Genomic DNA, 19,620 nt, shown 5'->3' on the forward strand with positions numbered 1-19,620 from the left:
TGTATAGTATCTTTTCTGATAGTTCCTTATGTTTATGTCTCATGTCCATTGTTACATTATACTATTTCTTGGTTTCTTAAGAGTAGGGACGATTTCATTTATTGTAATTTATTAGAGTGATGGAAAGTGAAAAGAGTCTTAGAGCTAAAATTCATTAATTTTTTTACACTTTTCTACATTCAGCAGAATTATAGTGACTTAAAGTATGCAACTTCAGGCCATTTAAAATGAATTCCACTTCCATGTATTAAGTCAGCTGGTAGCAAAGACTAGCCATTAATATGTCACACCACACACTTACAGGGCTGGTGCGCCTGTTTGCTCCACTATTCCCATTAAGCGCCAGAGAAAAAAGACAGCTGCCAAACATTTTCTAGGTCATTTGTTCTATTTGTAAACAGAAAGTGTATAATACTTAACAAGATGTAATCATTTGCAAACTGGATTGATGCAGAATGAAAGAAGTAGGGGGGAGGGAAGAGGATGGAAATTAATGCAAGTCTGAAGTGCTTAATGACCCCATTAATCGAGAGATAGGTAATTGGAGAACATAAACAGAAGAGGTAGTGGCCTTGGAGCCATTAATCTATTTTGGGAGTGCTGCTAATGTTTACCAGCTGATTCTCTTCTCTTAGGGTCTACTTGCACAGCTCTTGTATTATTAAAACTGTACATTAATCAATTGAAACCTAGGGGAAATAGATACATTGATAGAAGAAAATGACAAAATTCGTGCAAGGAATAGAAAACCTGACTAGACCTGTGAGCTTGTTAGAATTTATGTGAAAGTCAAATATTTTGTCTTTTCCAAAACAGCCATGCCTCGATTACTTTATAGCTGAGTTCCTATTCTTTCAAGGAACTGTACTTCCTGTGTAATGTAAATTGCTACAGAATACAGAAAAATCGTGAGAGCTGCACAGCTCATTTTATGAGGCTAGCGTAATTTTAAATTAACGTTTTCCTTTATCTTTTGAAATAATCTCAAATTTACAGGAACAGTTCCAGAAGAGTAGAATGAACATGCCCCTTCCCCAATAACTAACTTGAGAATAAATTGCTGATGACATGCCAAACCATCCCCAGCACTTGAGTGTTTATTTCCTTGCAAACAAGGTTTTTCTCCTACATATCCCCAACACCCCCACAGGGATCAGGAAATTTGCATAATAAATGACTACCATCTAAATCCCATCCAAGTTTCTTAAAGACAGAGAAACAGAATGAAATGCAATGACATGCAAAAACACCTGATCAACAGGCGTTCAATAACTGGCCCTTACTTTCACGAATCTGTAAATTCCCTGGGGGCTCCTGGGTTTCTGTCTTGGGCAGCCACAATCCGTGCTCTGTAATCCTGGCACAACAAGACCCCCCTTCCCCCGCCCCCCACGATGAGCCATATCTTGTCCCCGCCCAGACGCCCCCTCTGCCCCCAGTAAAGCTCTAACCAGGCTTTGGCCTGCTCCTGAGAGACAAGGCTGTAAAGTCACCCACCTGGAGCTCAGCGCTCAGATCAGGTGCAGCCCTGGGGGCAGAGTGAGGGCGTGGGGGGCGGAGCACTGCACGGAGCTGGCAGCGAGCCTGCCACGAGGCTCCTGGCCTTCACGCTGCGCATGCGCGCTGGGCCTACATGTGGCCTTCACGCTGTGCATGCGCCGGGCCTACACGTGGCCTTCACACTGCGCATGTGCCGGGAGCAGACGGCACTCTGCCGCCATCTTGGGCCTGCGGTCCTTCTGGAGCTGCACCACGGAGCTCCCGTAAGTCCAAGCTCTGGTTATTGACGGTCCAGCGTCATTGTTTCCATGGTGTCGTGTCCCTCCCACCTCCCCGTTGTCCCTTGAACCTTGTGGCTTCGGCCTCAGAAGAGCGGCCAGGGCTTTGCCGCCTGTGGCGGGATGACCCTGGCTCCCCACCATCCTCCTCACCTCCTAACGGCCCGCTCGGCCCCGGGGTGCGGGGTTCAGGGGTTCAGGGGTTCAGGGAGGGTGTGTCCCGCGGCCAGTGGTCAGCGCAGTGCCCGCCGAGCCTGTCCCGGGCCTGGCCTCCCTGCGGAGCGCCAAAGGCATACGGTCAGGGTGCAAGCGCTCTCCTGAAGAAACTCCATTTTGCCGGGTCGCCTTATGGTCGTCATACTTCAGTACACACGCACAAACAGCTTTCTGCCTTTTGGAATTTCAGAAAGAAGTAGAAGCCCTTTGCAGCACGTCCGCTGGAGGGAAGGTAAAGGAACCCCCTTCTGTTTGTGCAGTTCCGCCTCCACCTTATTCTCACGCCCACCCTCAGGTGCCCGCGGAGGGCTCCTTTCAGTGCCCTGGGCAGTAACAACAGCCACCAGACGTAACTCAGCTGCTGCTGCTTCTTAGGAATAGAGAGAATGAAAGAGCTCCGTGATTTACTCTAATATTCCATCGTTAATAAGCATGTAGGTTGTGGGGGGTGTGTGTGCTTGACCGCTTTACTTAGAGCAGTGGTTCTCCACCTTGGCTGCACATTAGAATCACGTGGGAATCTTTTCAAAATCCTGATTTCTGGGCCTCATCCTCCGGAAATTCTGTTTCTTTGTTATGGGGCGGGGCCACAACATTAGTTACAAAGACAGAATTTCCGGAGGATGAGGCCCAGAAACCAGGATTTTGAAAAGATTCCCAGGTGATTCTAATGTGCAGCCAAGGTGGAGAACCACTGACTTAGAGTCTAATCGAAGTACAGCCATCTGCCCAGTAGGTGTAGACTTTGGTACCCCTTGATACACATATTCACCCAGGAAAGCACTATAATCAAGATAAACATATCCGTTAATGCACCCAAAAGTTTCTTCTGGCTTCCCACCTCCACAACACGGATCTGCTTTAGGATTTTGTATCAATGGTGTTAACCAAAGAAGAGATTCAAGCTATCATAAAGAACAAAGGTAGATTATATTAATTTTAATTTCGTTATAGTTTATTTATTTTTTTATGTGGTTTTAACATTGTTAATATTTTTTTCTTGGTAGCCTCTAAGTTTTGTCTCTTGAAGAAAGACTATTTTAATGTAAGATTAGAAAAAAATATTGCCATATTTTCTCCTAATTCTTATAGGTAGTTTTTTTTTTCTTTTCCCATTTACTCAGGTAAATAAATGGTCACATGGCCCTTTGGATGGCTACCACAAAGAGTGTTCTTGGTATAAGTCAGCACAAGATCCTTTCTTAGGAGTAACTGGTCATATATATATATATATACATATATATATATATATAATACTTTCAACAATAAAGATTATTAATAAAAAATAATAAAATTTTAAAAGGCAAAAAGAAAGAGTAACTGGTCTTGTCATGGCTCAGGTGATCAGGGCATCATCTATACAGCACAAGGTTGTGGGTTTGATCCCTGGTTGGGGCATGTGTGGGAGGCAACCAGTCAATGTTTCTCTCTCACATTGATGTTTCTCTCTCAAATCAATAAAAACGTATCTTGGTGAGGATAAAAAAAAGAGTACCTGGTCTTGGAGGGGGGAGATAGGAGGGAGTAAAAGGGGGATAAACGATGGGAGGATACTTGACTTGGGATGGTGAGCACACAAGACAATATACAGATGATGTATTATAGAATTGTACCCCTGAAACCTATATAATTTTATTAACCAATGTCATGCCAATGAATTCAGTAGAAAAAAAGAGTAGCTGGTCTTCATTCATGTAAGGAATTACAGTTCTATAAATTGGCTAAAGTCTGAGAATTGGGTAATGGCCTGTGACTTTAAATAATGGTGGTTTAGGAAGGCTTTTTTTGTTCTGAAGTCTTGGTTTATTCTAATAAATATCTTTAGTGTGTTGCCCATTGATTCTATTCTTAAGAGATTCCAGGATTAAGTAGGCATAGCTTGGAATCTCTATATATCAGAGCATGCTGATTGCCACACCAAATTAGTTATTTAGAATGAAATAAAAACCATAGTCAGTACCCAGATGTTCCTAAATCTTATCTCTTCCTCTAGCTTTCCAGTTGCCTATTTCAGTTTGTGGACTTGGGTCTTAAGTCTTAGAAAGGTCTCCTGTTCTGTCATTTTATATTTGAGATAACGTTTATGCTTTGATAAGATTTTCCTATATTCCTATCCTCCATGCTCCTCTTTTATCTTTTTATTATTTCCTCCTGAATTTTAGAGTATTCTCTCAAACTTTTCTTCTATCCCATTTATCTTTATTTTGTGTTAACTTTTACCATGCAGTTTTAAATTTCTTATGTGTATAGAGTTACTTCTAATCTTAGTTGTGGCATCTTAATAACTACTTAGTCATATAAAATACAATATTCTCTTTTGACCTTTTAGAAAACAGGAATCAGACTTTTGAAAAAGAATTCTTTGCTATTTCCTTCAGTACATGTATTGCTGAGGGGAGCATTTCTTTGATTTCTTTTAAGTGGTTTCCTCATTTTTTTTTTTTTAGGTTCAATGTTTTTCTCTTTCTCATCCTCATAAAAAATTTGATAATTGTCAGCTGTTAACTCAGATTCAAAGTTGAGCTGTGTACTATCATAATAGAGTTGGTTCTTACAGGAATTTGGGGAATATTTTATAGTTCTGAATATATGCCTTTCCATTTAAAAAATTTTAACAAGCTAGCTCAACAGGTGTGGCTCTCTGGTTGAGTGTTGACCTATGAACATGGTTCGATTCCCAGTCAGGGCATATCCCCAGGTTGCAGGCTCAATCCCCAGTGTGGGGTGTGCAGGAGACAGCCAATCAATATTCTCTCGCATCATTGATGCTTCTATCTCTCTCTCCCTCTCCCTGTCTGAAATCAATAAAAAAATATTTTTTAAAAATTCTAACACTCTAGAGAAAGTTAACAGAATTGTCAGGATCTTTGTCTCTGTGCTGAAGAATTCTTCTCCACCTACTCTCCTTAATGCATACTTTTGTGGCCAGCCATGCCTGTGACAAGGCCTAGGTGTACCTAACCTGCCTCACGATCTTTCCAGGGCTGGCCTTCCTTAGTGCTGTCCAGGACTCAGCCTGTTGCCTTCGGTCCAAGAAGGATCCTAGTTTGTATAATGATGCTGACAGGTCCAAATATTACTAATTGATGTAGAGTAGGGAGTGCAAACCCTGTCTGTCCCCTGTTGGTTTCCAATCTACTGTTGCTTCTAGCACCCACTTCTTTGAGATACAGGTTGGAGAAGTCTGCATGAGGGAAAATAGTTTTCTCACAGGAGGAAGAGATCTCTTGTGGGTTTTATTTGGCTTCCTTCTGTTTATATCACATCTGTCCAATACCTCATAGAAATTTGTTAGTTTCTGGAAAGTAAAGATTGTTCTTTGTGTTACAGCAATTTTCTATATGTATATATTCCTATTTTTATATTCTTGTTATTTCAGTAGAATTTTTTGAAAATGTGGAAGGCAGTGAAGAGTTAGATGCATTTTGCTTATCTTTCTATTATCTTGTTCAATGTATATAATTTTTATTAACATTCAATTTGATAAATACAGGCATATACTTATTTTCAAGGCTGTGTTTACATACATATTTACATAAGGTTAATTTCATTTAATTTTTACAGCTGTCTGTCCAGAAGCTAATTAGTATTTATTATTTGCTTTTTAGAAAATGGATTCTACATCTCAATTACCAACATTTTTAGATATGGATCTGACAATATCACATACAGAAATTTGTCCCAAGGACATTCTGGTGAAATTTCAAGGGAGAAGTAATATTGAATGTGAGTTTGACTATCACATATTGCAGAGGGAGATACAGCATATTCCAAAAGTAAAAAAGAATGTGGACATTGATGAATTTTGTTTGGTAGAAGAAAGAGTATCTGGAGAATGGCAGAGAGGAAGAGTTTTGGAAAAGAAAAATGAACTATATACTGTGCTCCTAATAGATCGTGGAGAAGAACTAAGAGTCAGTAGTATGCAGGTTGCTTCAGCCTGTGGCAAGTTATTTGAACTACCACCGCGGGTAGTATTTGGTATTTTTGCAAACATACTACCAATTGGAGAAAAATGGTCTCCTAAGGCTTTGAATTATTTCCAGTCATTAGTAGGACTACAAGTGAAAGGATGTATATTACAAGCTATTTTGCCTCTTCACATGATTATTCTTGAAGTGCCAAAAATTATATCCCAGGTTCTTGAATTAAAATTAGGAAGACTTATTGATGGGGATTCATTTTGTCTTATTGTAGAAATGTTAAAAGAATTCCCACATCAAATTCCTGATTTATTACAACATCAGACACCTGAATTATCATTAAATAATAATGATACTTTACTTGATATCCAACATGTTCTGGATAGTTTGCAGCCATCTTTGCCAATAGGTAATATTGAAAGTGTAAAGGTATCATCTGCGTTGAGCCCAAGTAAATTTTATTGTCAATTAATTAAATGGATTCCAGAGTTAGAAGACTTGACAGTGTGCATGAATTTGCATTATGATATCAATCAAGAAAGTAGTCCTACTTGTGATAATTTTGGACTACTTTGTGTTGCCAAAAGGAGAAATGGACAGTGGCATAGAGGTATTCTTCAGCAGCTCTTGCCTAATAATCAAGTGAAAATTTGGTTTATGGATTATGGCAGTAGTGAGGTTATACCCTCAATTCATGTAAAGAAACTTAAACAGGATTTTATTTCAGTACCATTGTTTTCATTTCCATGTTCTCTGACATATTTACACAGTCAAGATAAAACTGTAAGAAAATTTCAACTCAGTGTATTTAAACAAGCCTTGTTAGGACAAATAGTATATGCACAAATTGATTGGCTCAATAAAGATGAGCATTTGTATTATGTAACATTACAAACTCAAGAGTCTACAATGAATTCTAAGTGTCTGCTAAAGACTGTAGGCACACAAGTACTTTGCCCAGTTTCTGATTTAAAAATATCGAATATGTTGAGAGAGACTAGTACTTCTGCTGTAAAGAGTGTTGCAGTTGACAGTTTTATTGGAAATACTGAACAGTTGATAAACTCTCTAAATAATAAAGGTGCTTTGAAAGTAGGTTTTCCTATTAAAACTATAGAAATGGAGATAGAAGCTGCCTATATAGCTTTTGTAGTATATGTATTAAACCCATCAAATTTCTGGGTACGCACCAATGAACATCAGAATGAATTTCAGGATGTAATGGAAAATATAAACAGATTTTATGATTTATGTGAAAATGATGAACTAATTCTAAGAAATCCAGAACCTGGATCATTTTGTTGTGCGAGATATAGCAAGGACAGACGTTTTTACAGAGCTGTCATCAATGAAATTAATGGTTACAAGATTAATGTGTATTTTTTGGATTATGGAAATACTGATTCCATACCATTTTTTGATGTAAGAACTTTGCTTCCAGAATTTTGTGAGTTGCCTGCCTTAGCCATGTGCTGTTCACTTGTACATATATTTCCTGTTGAAGATATTTGGGTGAAGGCAGCAACTGATTATTTTAAAAAAATTGTCTTAAACAAAGCAGTTTTGCTTCAAGTTATAGCAAAAAGAGATGACAAGTACACTGTAAATATTCAGAGTATTGAAGCCTCTGAAAATATTGATGTTGTCTCTCTTATGGTACAAGCTGGATATGCAGAATATTGGGAAGTAGAGCCAGAATGTTATCCAAAATCTGTAAGTCCATGTTTGGTGTTAAATTTCAAATCTAAAAACAAAGTTAATATTAAGAAGACCTTATCTGCCCTTCCTGAAGGACCTAAACCTAAAAAGTATCACTCAAAGAAGCTTAAAGAAAGTAATTATACTTTGGTAAAGTCCCCAGCTATTCATTTCTCAAATTTAAAAAATCCTCTCACCTTGTCTGTGGAACCTGAGTTACCATGGCCTTATAAAGAATATATGTTTAAACCAGGAACAGTCCTTGAAGTTAAGTGTTCTTATTGTTATGGCCCAGGTGACTTTTCATGCCAGCTTCGATGTAAGTTAGAAGACCTGAAATTATTGATGGAACAAATTCAGAATTATTACAGCATTCATTCTGATCCTTATCAGATTGGGCAGATAGCCTGTGTTGCTAAGTATTCTAAAGATAGGAAGTGGTATAGAGCTGCTATTTTGACTCAAGTATCAAATAAAGAATTTGATGTAGTATTTGTTGATTATGGTTACCAGGAAAGAGTTTTAATTAAAGATCTTTGTTCGATTAACCCATATTTTCTTTTTTTAGAAGGCCAAGCCTTCAGATGTAGACTTAACCATTTAATTGAACCCACTAGTTGTAAATTATTAAGTTGGACAAAAGAAGCATGCAGAGACTTTGGGAATTTTATTTCTTCATCTAGAGGGTTATTGACTTGTGTCATCTGTGCCTTAGTTGTTATATATCCAAACCATTTATGTAACTTGGTAGATTTACAATCTCCATTTACGAGTGCAAAAGAATTTCTTATTAATCATGGCTCTGCACAGTATAGTACATTATCAAAGCCATTCCCATCTTCAGTTAGTCTTTACAGCTACTATTATTCCTCCTTTAATATAAAAATTGGAAGTGAGGAAGAAATATACATATCTCATATATATAGTCCCAAAAAGTTTTATTGCCAATTTAGTAGAAATAATAAAGACCTAAAGATGATAGAAACAAAAATCACAGAGATTAATAACCTCAGAAATTATCCAGAATATTCTAGCAAAAAGAGATTGTGCATATGTAAATACGTAGAGGATGGTCTCTCTTATAGAGCTTTAGCAATGCCAAAGTCAGATTCATTATCTGACTTTCTGGTCTATTTTGTGGACTTTGGAAATAAGCAATTAGTAGAAGAAAGTATGTTGAGGGTTATTTCAGATCAGTTTCCAGAGTTGCTGTTTACACCTATGCAAGCTGTTAAGTGCTTTTTGTCAGATCTTAGAGATATAGATATTCCAGTAGAAATCAATAGATGGTTTGAAGACAGTTTCTTGGGAAAACCATTAAGGGCAGTAATATTGTCCAAGGAGTCAGATGGCCAGCTTGGTTTAGAATTGTATGATGGATATCAACATATAAATCAGAAAATTAAAATGTTGCTTCATGCTTATGGAAAAAAACATTGTGATCCAGCACACTGTGTGGAAAAGGGCTTTAAAATAAACGAGAATAAGAGACTTGCTGTTTCTTTAAAAGGCAAAAGAGAAAACTATCACCATGATATGACAAATAAAACTAGCCTAGTAACATACTCTGAAAGCAAAATACATCAATTAATGAATTCCAAAAGTATATATGCCCGGGTTTTGAAACCATCAGTTAGTTATAAAATTGAACCTGTGTCAAAAAACAAAGTAAAGAAGTCTTTGAATGATGGACTTAAAAATAAAGGTATAGATGTTGTCCCTGGATTTGCACATACTCTTGATGAAAGTAATGTGGGCAAGAAATCTGCAAGGGTTGTGTCACAGTCTTTTATCAGAGAATTACATCAAGTAGCCTCACAAAACCCTAATAACCTTACAAGACCACAGATCAAAGACCTTCCTGAACCCAAAATTTACTTGAATGCTAAAGTTAAAGGATATGTTTCTAATATCAGTAACCCAGCAAGTTTCCATATTCATCTTGCGGAGAATGAAAATGTAATCATCAGACTTGCAGATGCTCTAAATGAAAGAAGAGCAGATATAGTAAGTGAGAGAAAATCAATTAAACCTATCGTGGGAGATCTTGTAATTGCAGAATACTCTACTGAAAATGCCATATACAGAGCCGTTATTAAGAACATTTTGCCAGGAAATTTTTTTGAAGTGGAATTTATTGACTATGGTAACACTGAAATAGTAAACATATCTAAAATTTATGAACTTAAGAGAGAATTCTTAACTGTTCCTCAGCTAGGACTCCATTCTTTTCTCAGTGGAGTAAAGTGGAATGAGCCTGGTGAAATATGGGACAGTAAAACTATAGATTATTTTGCTTCACGAGTAAGTAACAAAATAGTTTCTTGTGAATTTTTGAAAAAGCATGAGCAGAAATGGGAAGTAAACATAATTTGTGATGAAAAATGTGTCACTAATGAACTACTGAAATGGACAGCATGTCCAAAACTACAGAAAACAGTATTGCAAAGGCCTCAAGTTGTTTCTCAGAAGGTAAACTCTGACGATGAGAGTGAAATGAAGAAAGTAAGATCAAATGAATATGAAAGTTCTGTGATCCTTCAACCATTCTACCGACAACTGGTTAATATTCCTTTAGAACAGTTAAAACCTGGACAACTTGAAAAGGCTGAAATACTTTATGTTTCAAAAAGTGGGGTATTTTATGTGAAGTTATCTAAAAATAAAAAAAAATTATCAGACTTAACAGTATTAATTACTGAAGAAGTAAAACAACCTTTTTCACCAATGGAAAATATTGAAAAAGGCTTAGAATGCTTGGCAAAATCTAAAAATACTTTGAAATGGTATCGATCAAAAGTAGAAAAAAAGTGTGTTGAGACATTGCTTGTTTTTTTAGTAGATTGTGGTAGGTATGACATAGTGCCTTTAAGTAATATCAGGGTACTTAGTAATGAAATCAGAAATATTCCTAGACAAGCTGTGCCTTGTAAATGGGTTTGGTTTGAAAATTTTAGAAACATGCCATTTGAGTCCATTGTGCATTTATTTGCTCATTTGGAAATAGACATCCTTTTCCTAAAATATTTAGACTCTGCCTGGGAAGTTGAAATTTTGGTAGATGGCCTGTTACTTTTGGAATATTTAAATTTAAATACAGTTCATGTTGAAGAAAACAAACTTAGATCTTCAGAAATTATTTTCAGTGTGGCATCTAAGACTCCTGTGTCACCAAGTACAATAAGATCTTTTACTTGGGCACAACTCCAAAATGGTAGGCAATATTCTGGTATTGCCACTGCTGTTTCTGATCCATCAGACTTCTGCATTCAGTTAGATGATTTCTTTGACACAATGAAATCGGTCTTTATGTTGCTTTCTGATCTACCAGAAACCTTGCAAACAGTGTCTCAAGAGCACATAATTCCTGGTTCTAGTTGTTTGTTCAAATATGAACTGGAAGATCAATGGAATAGAATAGAAATTTCTGAAGTCTCTGATCAGTCTTTACTTATTGTGTTGATTGACTATGGATTTTCCATTTACATACCTTACTCAGATATAAGAAATCTTAGAGTTGTTCCCGAGGACCTTCTGAATTTGCCAAGGCTAAGTTATCCTTGTGCCTTATACGGTATCTTACCTGCTAACAGGAAACATTGGAATGAAGAAGCCAAAAGTTTTTTTCTAGATTTCCTAAGTAAACCAGGCTTAGTTTTTCAGTTTAGGGAATATAGTTTTGAAACAAAACTGAAAGTAGATGTCATTTACGAGAAAAACAGTCTGGCAGATATCTTAGTTGCATATGGTCTTGCAATGTATTCTAAGGATTCAGATCATCTTGATGCAGTTACTACTACTGGATCTACTAAAATCCAATATAAATTACAGAGGAAGCATGTTTACTCATTATTAGATCACAGTTGTTACAAAAGAGAAAATATAACTTGTACATGTACTGAGAAACAGAAGCTAAAAAAGCAGAAAATTATAAAGAGGAAATATGTCTGTAAGAACCCCTTAAGCAAAAGCCATGTTAGTAAAAGATTATATTCTAGAAATCTAACACTGAGGAATAAGGTTGAAAGTGGAAAACATAACCCTCAAAGTACCATTCCATTTGATAAGTGTGCAGCAGCTTCATTTTGGGAACTGTTACCTAATGGGTTGAAGGACAATACCAATTGCATTGAAAACATAGTCAAAAAGCTACCAACTGGAGAAATACAGGAAAAGAACAAAATGGATTTGAGAACAGCAGTACAAGCAATGCATGTTAATGGAAAAATATCAGAAGAACACTTAAAGGGTAAGTAGCCAGTTATAAAAAGTAGATTCTTTTTTGTAGATTCTATTTTTGATTCTTTATAAAAGTTTGTATGTATGAAAATTATCCAAATTGAAAATATCCTACTGCAAGAAAATTTACTAGAAAACCTGAACAAATGAATAAACTTGGAGTGATCATTTGAACAACAAAATGGTCATTTGAACAGCAACCTTTGAGAATGTAAATGAAGTATAGAGGATTTAACCACACATGCATGTACATGTTACAGATAATTTCAGGGTTTCACAAAACTTCTGATGGTCCATAGATCTCAAATTGATCTTGCTGCAATTAGGGAACTTCCTGGGCTCATTTTGAAGAATCAATTTTTTATTATGTATTTTTATCAGATGAAATATATATTTAGTTTGTTTTAGTATGCTTTTATCAGAGAGAGAGGAAGGGAGAGGGTAGATGAGAGAGGACCATCATTGTTCTGCTGCCTCCTGCATGGCCCCTACTGGGGATTAAACCTGCAACCCGGGCATGTGTCCTGACTGGGAATTGAACCCTGACCTCCTGGTTCATAGCTCGATGCTCAACCACTGAGCCACGCCGGCCTGGCAGTAAGTTAATTTTATGATACTGCAAGAAACAAATATTTAGGATAGTGTATACATGTACACATGCACACATTTATAGACTAATGGTTAGATTAATGGTTACACTTCTTTTTTACAGGTAGGATTTATGGATAAGAGACAATTATAGTTTTAAATAAAGACTAGAATAGGCTATATGTATTTCTCCAAAGTGGATATATATTACTGTTTGTTTAAGAAAAGATGTTTCTATTTGTTAGACTATATGTGTAATTACATGTATATGTTATAGTATGTATAATTTGTGCTCTTTTCTATTGTGACTTCTTAGGAATTAAGTAAAAAGAAGTTCTAATTATAGTAGGAATTTTCAAAATAAACTTTTTAATAATTCTCAATAAAATATATAGTGCTTTGAAAATCATAAATTTTTGTTTGTTTTTCAGTAGAGGGAGATGAAGGCTCAGATCGTTTATGCATCAGTTTGGCAACAAATGACACATAGGACACCCAATAAGTACTCTTTTGCTTTAGATGCTCCAGATACATAATCAAAGTGGTAAGCATAGGACAACTTTTAACATTAAAGTACATTAAAGGAATCTAGATTGTTCAGATTACTTCCCCCCGACACAATGATGAGAATGTTACAGAAATTTTATGTGAACAAGAATTGTGATGATATGATTTGAAAAAACTTACATAGGAAATATGGCTCACCCCTAAGGTACAGTTGACACTGTTTCAATAAATATACAGCTGGCCCTCCAGATCCCTGGGTTTCACATCCATAGATTCAACCAACTGCAGATAGAAAACAGTATCTTCAGTCCAAGGTTCAGAATCTGGATGTAGAGGGCCAATGTGTACATTTTTCTACACCATCTATAATAATAAAAGCATAATATGCTAATTAGACTGGACGTCCTTCTGGACATCCTTCTGTCCTTCCTAATGAAGCTGGGGCTGTGAGGGAAGCCTGGGTCCCAGGTGCCTGCTGGCGGCCGGAGGGAAGCCCGGGTCCTGGGTGCCAGAGGGAAGCTGGTGCCAGAGGGAAGTTGGTGCCGGCAGCCAGAGGAAGGCAGGCCTACTCTTTGCATGGATTTCGTGCATTGGGCCTCTAGTTTTATATAAGGGACTTGAGCATCCATGGATTTTGGTATTCACGGGAGTCCTAGAACCAATCCCCTGTGGACACTGATGGACTGTAGTTCAGTTTTTGGGGAGTCAAAAGTTATAGCCGATGGTCGATGCACCTAACCCCTAAGTTGTTCAAGGGTAAACATCTTATTCGATACACTATTCTTTGCAGGTGGTTCCACAGTCATTAGACAATATTTTATTACCTTCAGCTATTTTTCAGGTGTCTCCTAACAAAGCCTTTGTTTAATTAATTACTTTGTACCGTAATAATTAAAATACATAGGGAATTAATGCTACATAACTATATTCCCTAGAAAATGTTGGTGCTTATAGGACTAACATTTATTTTTTATTTTTTAAAAAATATTTTATTGATTTTTTACAGAGAGGAAGGGAGAGGGATAGAGAGTTACAAACATCGATGAGAGAGAAACATCAATCATCTGCCTCCTGCACATCCCCTACTGGGGATGTGCCCGCGACCAAGGTACATGCCATTGACCGGAATCGAACTTGGGACCCTTGAGTCCACAGGCCGAAGCTCTTTCCACTGAGCAAAACCGGCCAAGGCGGACTAACATTTATTAAAAGGATTTAGAAGTCATGCTTAATTTCATCCTTCCCTCTAGCTCACAAGAAAAAATGAAAAATTTTCATTTTTTTTCACTTTATTTTATAGTTATATATTTAATTTGCTCTTATATAAAGTATTCTTGGTTGTTGTGGATATTTGTGACATTCAAGAACACTACTATCTATTTGGAGGGTAGGTATTTGTCAGTGCATTTACCTGTGAATTGGAATGTATCTTGTAAGTAATCATTGAGCAAACTGAGTATTGTTTTGGTGCAGAGATAGAACCATAAAATTATGTAAGTGTACTTAAGAGTCAGTGTACGCAAAATAGATTTGAAGGACTAGAGAGGTGGTGATTTAAAGAGTATTTGGAAACACTTAGAAATTTCTTAAGCTTGCTAGGGACAATCAGTTTTATTGTTATTTGTTCATGCACATTGGATATGTTGGTATTGTTGTCACTTTTTGAGGTTAGGAAACAATTTCTAGAAGTAGTATTGTTTATGAATACTTATAAGTTTAATTTTGATATCCTGAAAGTAAAGTTTATTCAAGGCTAGAAATTTTATGTATATTTTTTGCATTACAAGTTAATCTCTGAATTCACCTGTAAAGCAAACTGGGAATGGGCTTTTCTTCGTGAGAAAATTGTTAATTACTACTAAATTTTTTTTTTACTCGTTATAGATGTGTTCAGTTTTTCTATTTCTTCTGCATCAGTTAAGTTTGGGTTATTTGTGTCATTCTAGGAATTTGTCCTTTTCACCCAAATTGTCTATGTTGGCATAAAGTCATCATATGTCTTATAAAACTTTTAATTTCTATAGAGTCAGTAATGATGTTCCCAGTTTCATTTTTAATTTTGATTATTTGCCTTTCTTCAGTTTTGAAAAATTGTGGTTGCAGAATGCACATAGAGTTTACCATCTTAACCATTTTTCAGTATGGAATTCAGCGTTATTAAGTACATTGTTGTGCCACCATCACCATCATCCATCTTTGGAACTCTTCACCTTGCAAAACTGAAACACTGTATCAATTAAATGCTAACTCCCCATTAAGTCCTCCCCACAGTCCCTGGCAACTACCATTCAACTTTTTATTTTGATGAATGGTACCTTATATGAGTGGAATCACATAGTACTTGTCCCTTTGTGATTTGTCCCTACGTGAAATTTCACGTAGCATCATGTATTTAAGGTTCAGGCATGTTGTAGGATGTTAGAAATTTCTTCCTTTTTAAGGCTGATGGATTTTCAGTTTTTATAGCACCATTTACTACCAAAGACTGTTCTTTATCTGTTGAGTTGTTGTAGAACCTTTGGCCAGTACCCATTTTCTTGGTTGCTACAGCTCTGGAGTATTTTTGAAATCAGAAAGTGTAAGCCCTCATATCTGTTCTTTTTCAAAATTGTTTTGGCTCTTCTGGATCCATTATATTTCCAAATGAATTTGAGGATCATCTTGTAAAAGTCAGAAAAAATATCAGCTTGAATTTTTATAGCAGTTAGTTGAATCAAGATTAATTTGGGTAGAGTTGCTATTATAGCAATTTTGAGTCTTTCAAGCCATGAACGGGGGAGTATCTCTCCATTTGCTGACCTTTAATTTCCCTCAGTAACATTTATAATTTTTAGTACACAAATCTTGAACAGTTTTATTATATTTTAAATATTTTTTCCTTTGAGGCTGTTGTGAAAGATACTGTGTTTATTATTTTATTTTCCAGTTATTCATTGTTTATTTATAGGAATACAATTGATTTTTGATCTTGTGTCCTCTGACCTTGCTATGTTTGTTCATTAGTTCCTATTTGTGTGTGTATATGTGTGCATATGTGTGTTCTTTTGGGTTTTCTGAATACAGGATTATGTCATATGCCAACAAGTAAAATTTAGTCTTTCCTTTCCAATTTGGATGCCTTTTCCCCCCTAGATGTCAGTACCTAGCACCTCTATTACAATGTTGAAATGAAGTAGTGTGGTGAGAGTAGCAATCTATGCCTTGTCTGTTTTAGGAGAAAGGCCTTGTCTTTCACCATTAAGTATGATGTTTGTGTAGGTGTTATAACCCTTAATCACACTGAGGAAATTCCTTTCTATTCTAAGTTTATTGAAAATTTTCCTCATGAATAAATGCTTGCTAGAACTATTTCCTTGGTTATCTGTCACTTTTTCCTGCTTTCTTTCCCTAATATTTTTTATTACATGGTAAACAAAGACAATGTGGATGTATATTGTAGTAGCTTTGGGTTATGTTACCTTTCTCTTGATATTTTGAATATTCTTTTAGTAGGTAGTGAATTTTTAAAATATATTTTTTATTGATTTCAGAGAGGAAGGAGAGAGGGAGAGAAACATCAATGATGAGAGAGAATCATTGATTGGCTGCCTCCTGCAGGCCCCCTACTGGGGATTGAGCCCACAACCCAGGCATGTGGTCTGACAGGGAATCAAACCATGGCCTCCTAGTTCATGGGTTGATGCTCAACCACTGAGCCATGCTGGCCTGCCCCAAACTATTAGTGTATCCCTAGATAAGTTCTAGACATTTTTGAGCAGAGACAAGCCAACCCTGAGGTGTCCTGTCTGAATTTCTGCCTCACAGAATCTATGAACAACATAATGTCATTATTTTATCACTAGGTTTTGGCTTTGATTTGTCCTTCTGAGGCCATGGGCATTGTGCAGAGATAAGCCAACTTCATCATGCCAGGTATTAATGGATCACGTGGATCCTATCAAAGTTAAGTTTAAGGGCAGATCTATTGCAGCTAAGATAAACACATTAGTTCCTCCTGTCATTATGTATGTTGACAGCACTGTGGTCTTCTTCATCAGTTTTTCTTGATAAATTGGTGTAGAAGATTTTATTTCCAAAATAAAATCACAACACCATATGATCCTGTTGACTTCCAAAGCTGGGTCATGTAAGGCTGTGCACCTCTAGGTTGGTCATTGGGATACTTGTGCTTAATGCTGAGTTGCAGGTAAGAAGGCCTATTATCCTGAAGTTGCTTTGTGGTGAGGGTACCCAAGCCACACGGAGAGTCCATTTTAGGTACTTTTTTGATAGTTGAGCCTGTAACTATTAGGGTATCCCTAGGTAAGGCCTAGACATTGTGGAGCAGAGACAAGCCAACCCTGAGGTGTCCTGTCTGAATTTCTGCCTCTCAGAATTTATGAACAAAATAATGTCATTATTTTATCACTAGGTTATGGAATAAGTTAGTATATGGAAATTTTAACTAAAATAGATTTTGGTACCAAAAGGGAGATGCCGCCATACTTTCGGACCTAGCAGTGGGCAGAAACTGGAAGGGCCTTGAAGAGAGGAAGCCTGACAAGCCTCACAGAGACTATCAGTGAGGGCTTTGAGGAAGTTGGAGAAAATGTTGGGAGCTGGAGAAAAGGAAGCTGTAGACCTTTGTTAAATATAGTAAGGAAAGTTAGCAAAATTGCTACTGCCATAATATGGAAAATTGCAGATATATCTATTGAACTGAGGGGCTAAAGAGATTTCCAAGTGATTACTATATGCCTCCTGGTTCTCTCTTTTTTGAATGAGAGTGCCTATGAAGTTATTCTATGCTAGTCCCACAAACGTATGTTGGACGTGTGTGGGCTAATATTGCACTCTATTTCATAGGTCTTCAGATCAAGAGGAACTCTACTTAAGAATCCACTGCTGGGGAACCTAATCTACATTGGGACTTGATTGAAAGGATGAGGTCTGAAACTGTCCTGATGCCTAATGGACTGAGACTTTGGAGTCTTGGGGAAGGTGTAGTGTATTATTCATATGGGAATGGTGTGAATTGTTGTGGCCAGAGGGCAGACTGTGTTACATTGTATTATCCGAAGATTGCCACTTCAATATTTCTCATCTTACTTGCTCTTATCCAGGGTGAACTTGCCATTCCCCATCAGAAGGTCTTATAGATCTGGGCAGGTTTGTGGCCCTTTTACCAAAGCTTAGGGTGATGCCATGTGACCTCCCAAGGCTGGGTCATAAACCGTGATGCAGCTTTCACATTCCTTTCTGACACACTTGCACCTGGTGCCCTGGACCATCATGCAGGAAATCCAACTACCACATCCAAGCTGTGAGGAAGCTGAAGCCATATGGGAAGGCCACTGTCCACTGGTCTAGACCCTAGCCATTTGATGTGTCCTTGCTGAGGCCATGGGCAGTGTGCAGAGATAAGCCAACTTCATCATGCCATTCATGTCCAAATTCCTAAGCTGAATGATCCATGAACCTAATAAAATAGTTGTATTTTATACATAAGCTTTGAGGTAGTAACTGGGACAACTGAATAACTTAAAAACCACATTATAATCTCATTTGACCTTTTGGTGTTTAGTTAAAGTGGCTTTATAATGAGTAAAGTATGAATTTTAGTGAAAAAGTTTATGATATGCGTTTTAGCTGCTTAATGACTTATTTATTCATTTATTTGGTTTTAGTATACTAACTCATATGGCTGTGGCTGATTTCTAGATAGTTGATGTGCCACTGCACATTAGTTTATACTGGTTTATTTGTAAACTTTCCATTTAATTTGCATTTTGTTCTCCTACTTGATTGAAAACTCAATAAATATAATAATTCTTTCAGTTTGCCTCTATGTTTTATGTATAATTTATATGATATAAATGCATATTGATTGACTGAATATTAAATTTTATATTTTCAGAGGGCATAGGTCATGAGCTTTAAAAATAATGTGAAATGTTATGGATGACTTAGGAAACATGGAATTATATATTAAATCTTTTATTAGTAAAGGTAATAGTCTGTCTTTTAAGGAACTTCATTCCTGGTAAACTATACATCTAATTTGAATATTTTTTATGAGGTAAAGATTGGAGGTAAAAGAGCAGATCTTTTTAGCTGTTAAGAAAAAAAATGTTTTTATAATTTTTTGGAGGGCTTTACTGACATCTAGTGGCATTCAGTCCTATGTGCTTTAAATTTCTTTTAGCTTTATTTCTACTTATCTTTCCATGACTATATTCTCTTAGTTTTAAAACTTTTTTTCAGGAAAGAGATACTTTAGGTGCCTAAAGTGAGAATAGCAATTTTTGAGATGTGTATTATGCATATATCTCATATATAATTTAATATAGATGAATAAATATGTCATTCATTCTTAAGTGTAGTTTTTTTTTTACTGCATGTTTTCTTTTCACTTTCTTGGATTTTCCTATCTTCCTCCTTTTGCCATTGATATAATTTCTTTACCCCGCCCTAAGGTGGGTCATGGTAACAGCCTAGATTTTCTCCATGTGCATCCATTTCAGTGCATGAGTGAATATAATTATGTAAATACATAAATACAGTGTACACATTTTTATTATGTTTTAGAAAAATATGACCATATATAGTTTTATGCATCTCTTAGAAATCTAAGATAAGTAATGTAGCTCAATTTATTCATTTCAATGTATGCATAATTTTAAAAGTATGGA

At 36.5% G+C, this 19,620-nt stretch overlaps 1 protein-coding gene across 1 annotated transcript; it reads left to right on the top strand.

Moving 5' to 3' along the window:
* The first annotated feature begins 5,605 nt into the window (after positions 1-5,605).
* On the top strand, positions 5,606-17,823 carry TDRD15 (tudor domain containing 15). The gene is made up of 2 exons (XM_070428575.1): positions 5,606-11,864; positions 17,795-17,823. Exons 1-2 carry the CDS (start codon positions 5,606-5,608, stop codon positions 17,821-17,823), a joined length of 6,288 nt encoding a protein of 2,095 aa, XP_070284676.1.
* The last annotated feature ends 1,797 nt before the right edge of the window (positions 17,824-19,620 follow it).

The sequence above is a fragment of the Myotis yumanensis genome, unplaced genomic scaffold (genome assembly GCF_028538775.1).
Source record: "Myotis yumanensis isolate MYYU_CA2020_CCGP unplaced genomic scaffold, mMyoYum1.0.hap1 SCAF_11, whole genome shotgun sequence".
Taxonomy (NCBI): domain Eukaryota; kingdom Metazoa; phylum Chordata; class Mammalia; order Chiroptera; family Vespertilionidae; genus Myotis; species Myotis yumanensis.

Bases quoted from the DNA above. Each gene is read 5' to 3' on its own strand.
- TDRD15 (XM_070428575.1), top strand. From the start codon at position 5,606: ATGGATTCTACATCTCAATTACCAACATTTTTAGATATGGATCTGACA. The intron at 11,865-17,794 runs GTAAGTAGCCAG...TCTATTTCATAG, and splicing joins ATCAGAAGAACACTTAAAGG to GTCTTCAGATCAAGAGGAAC.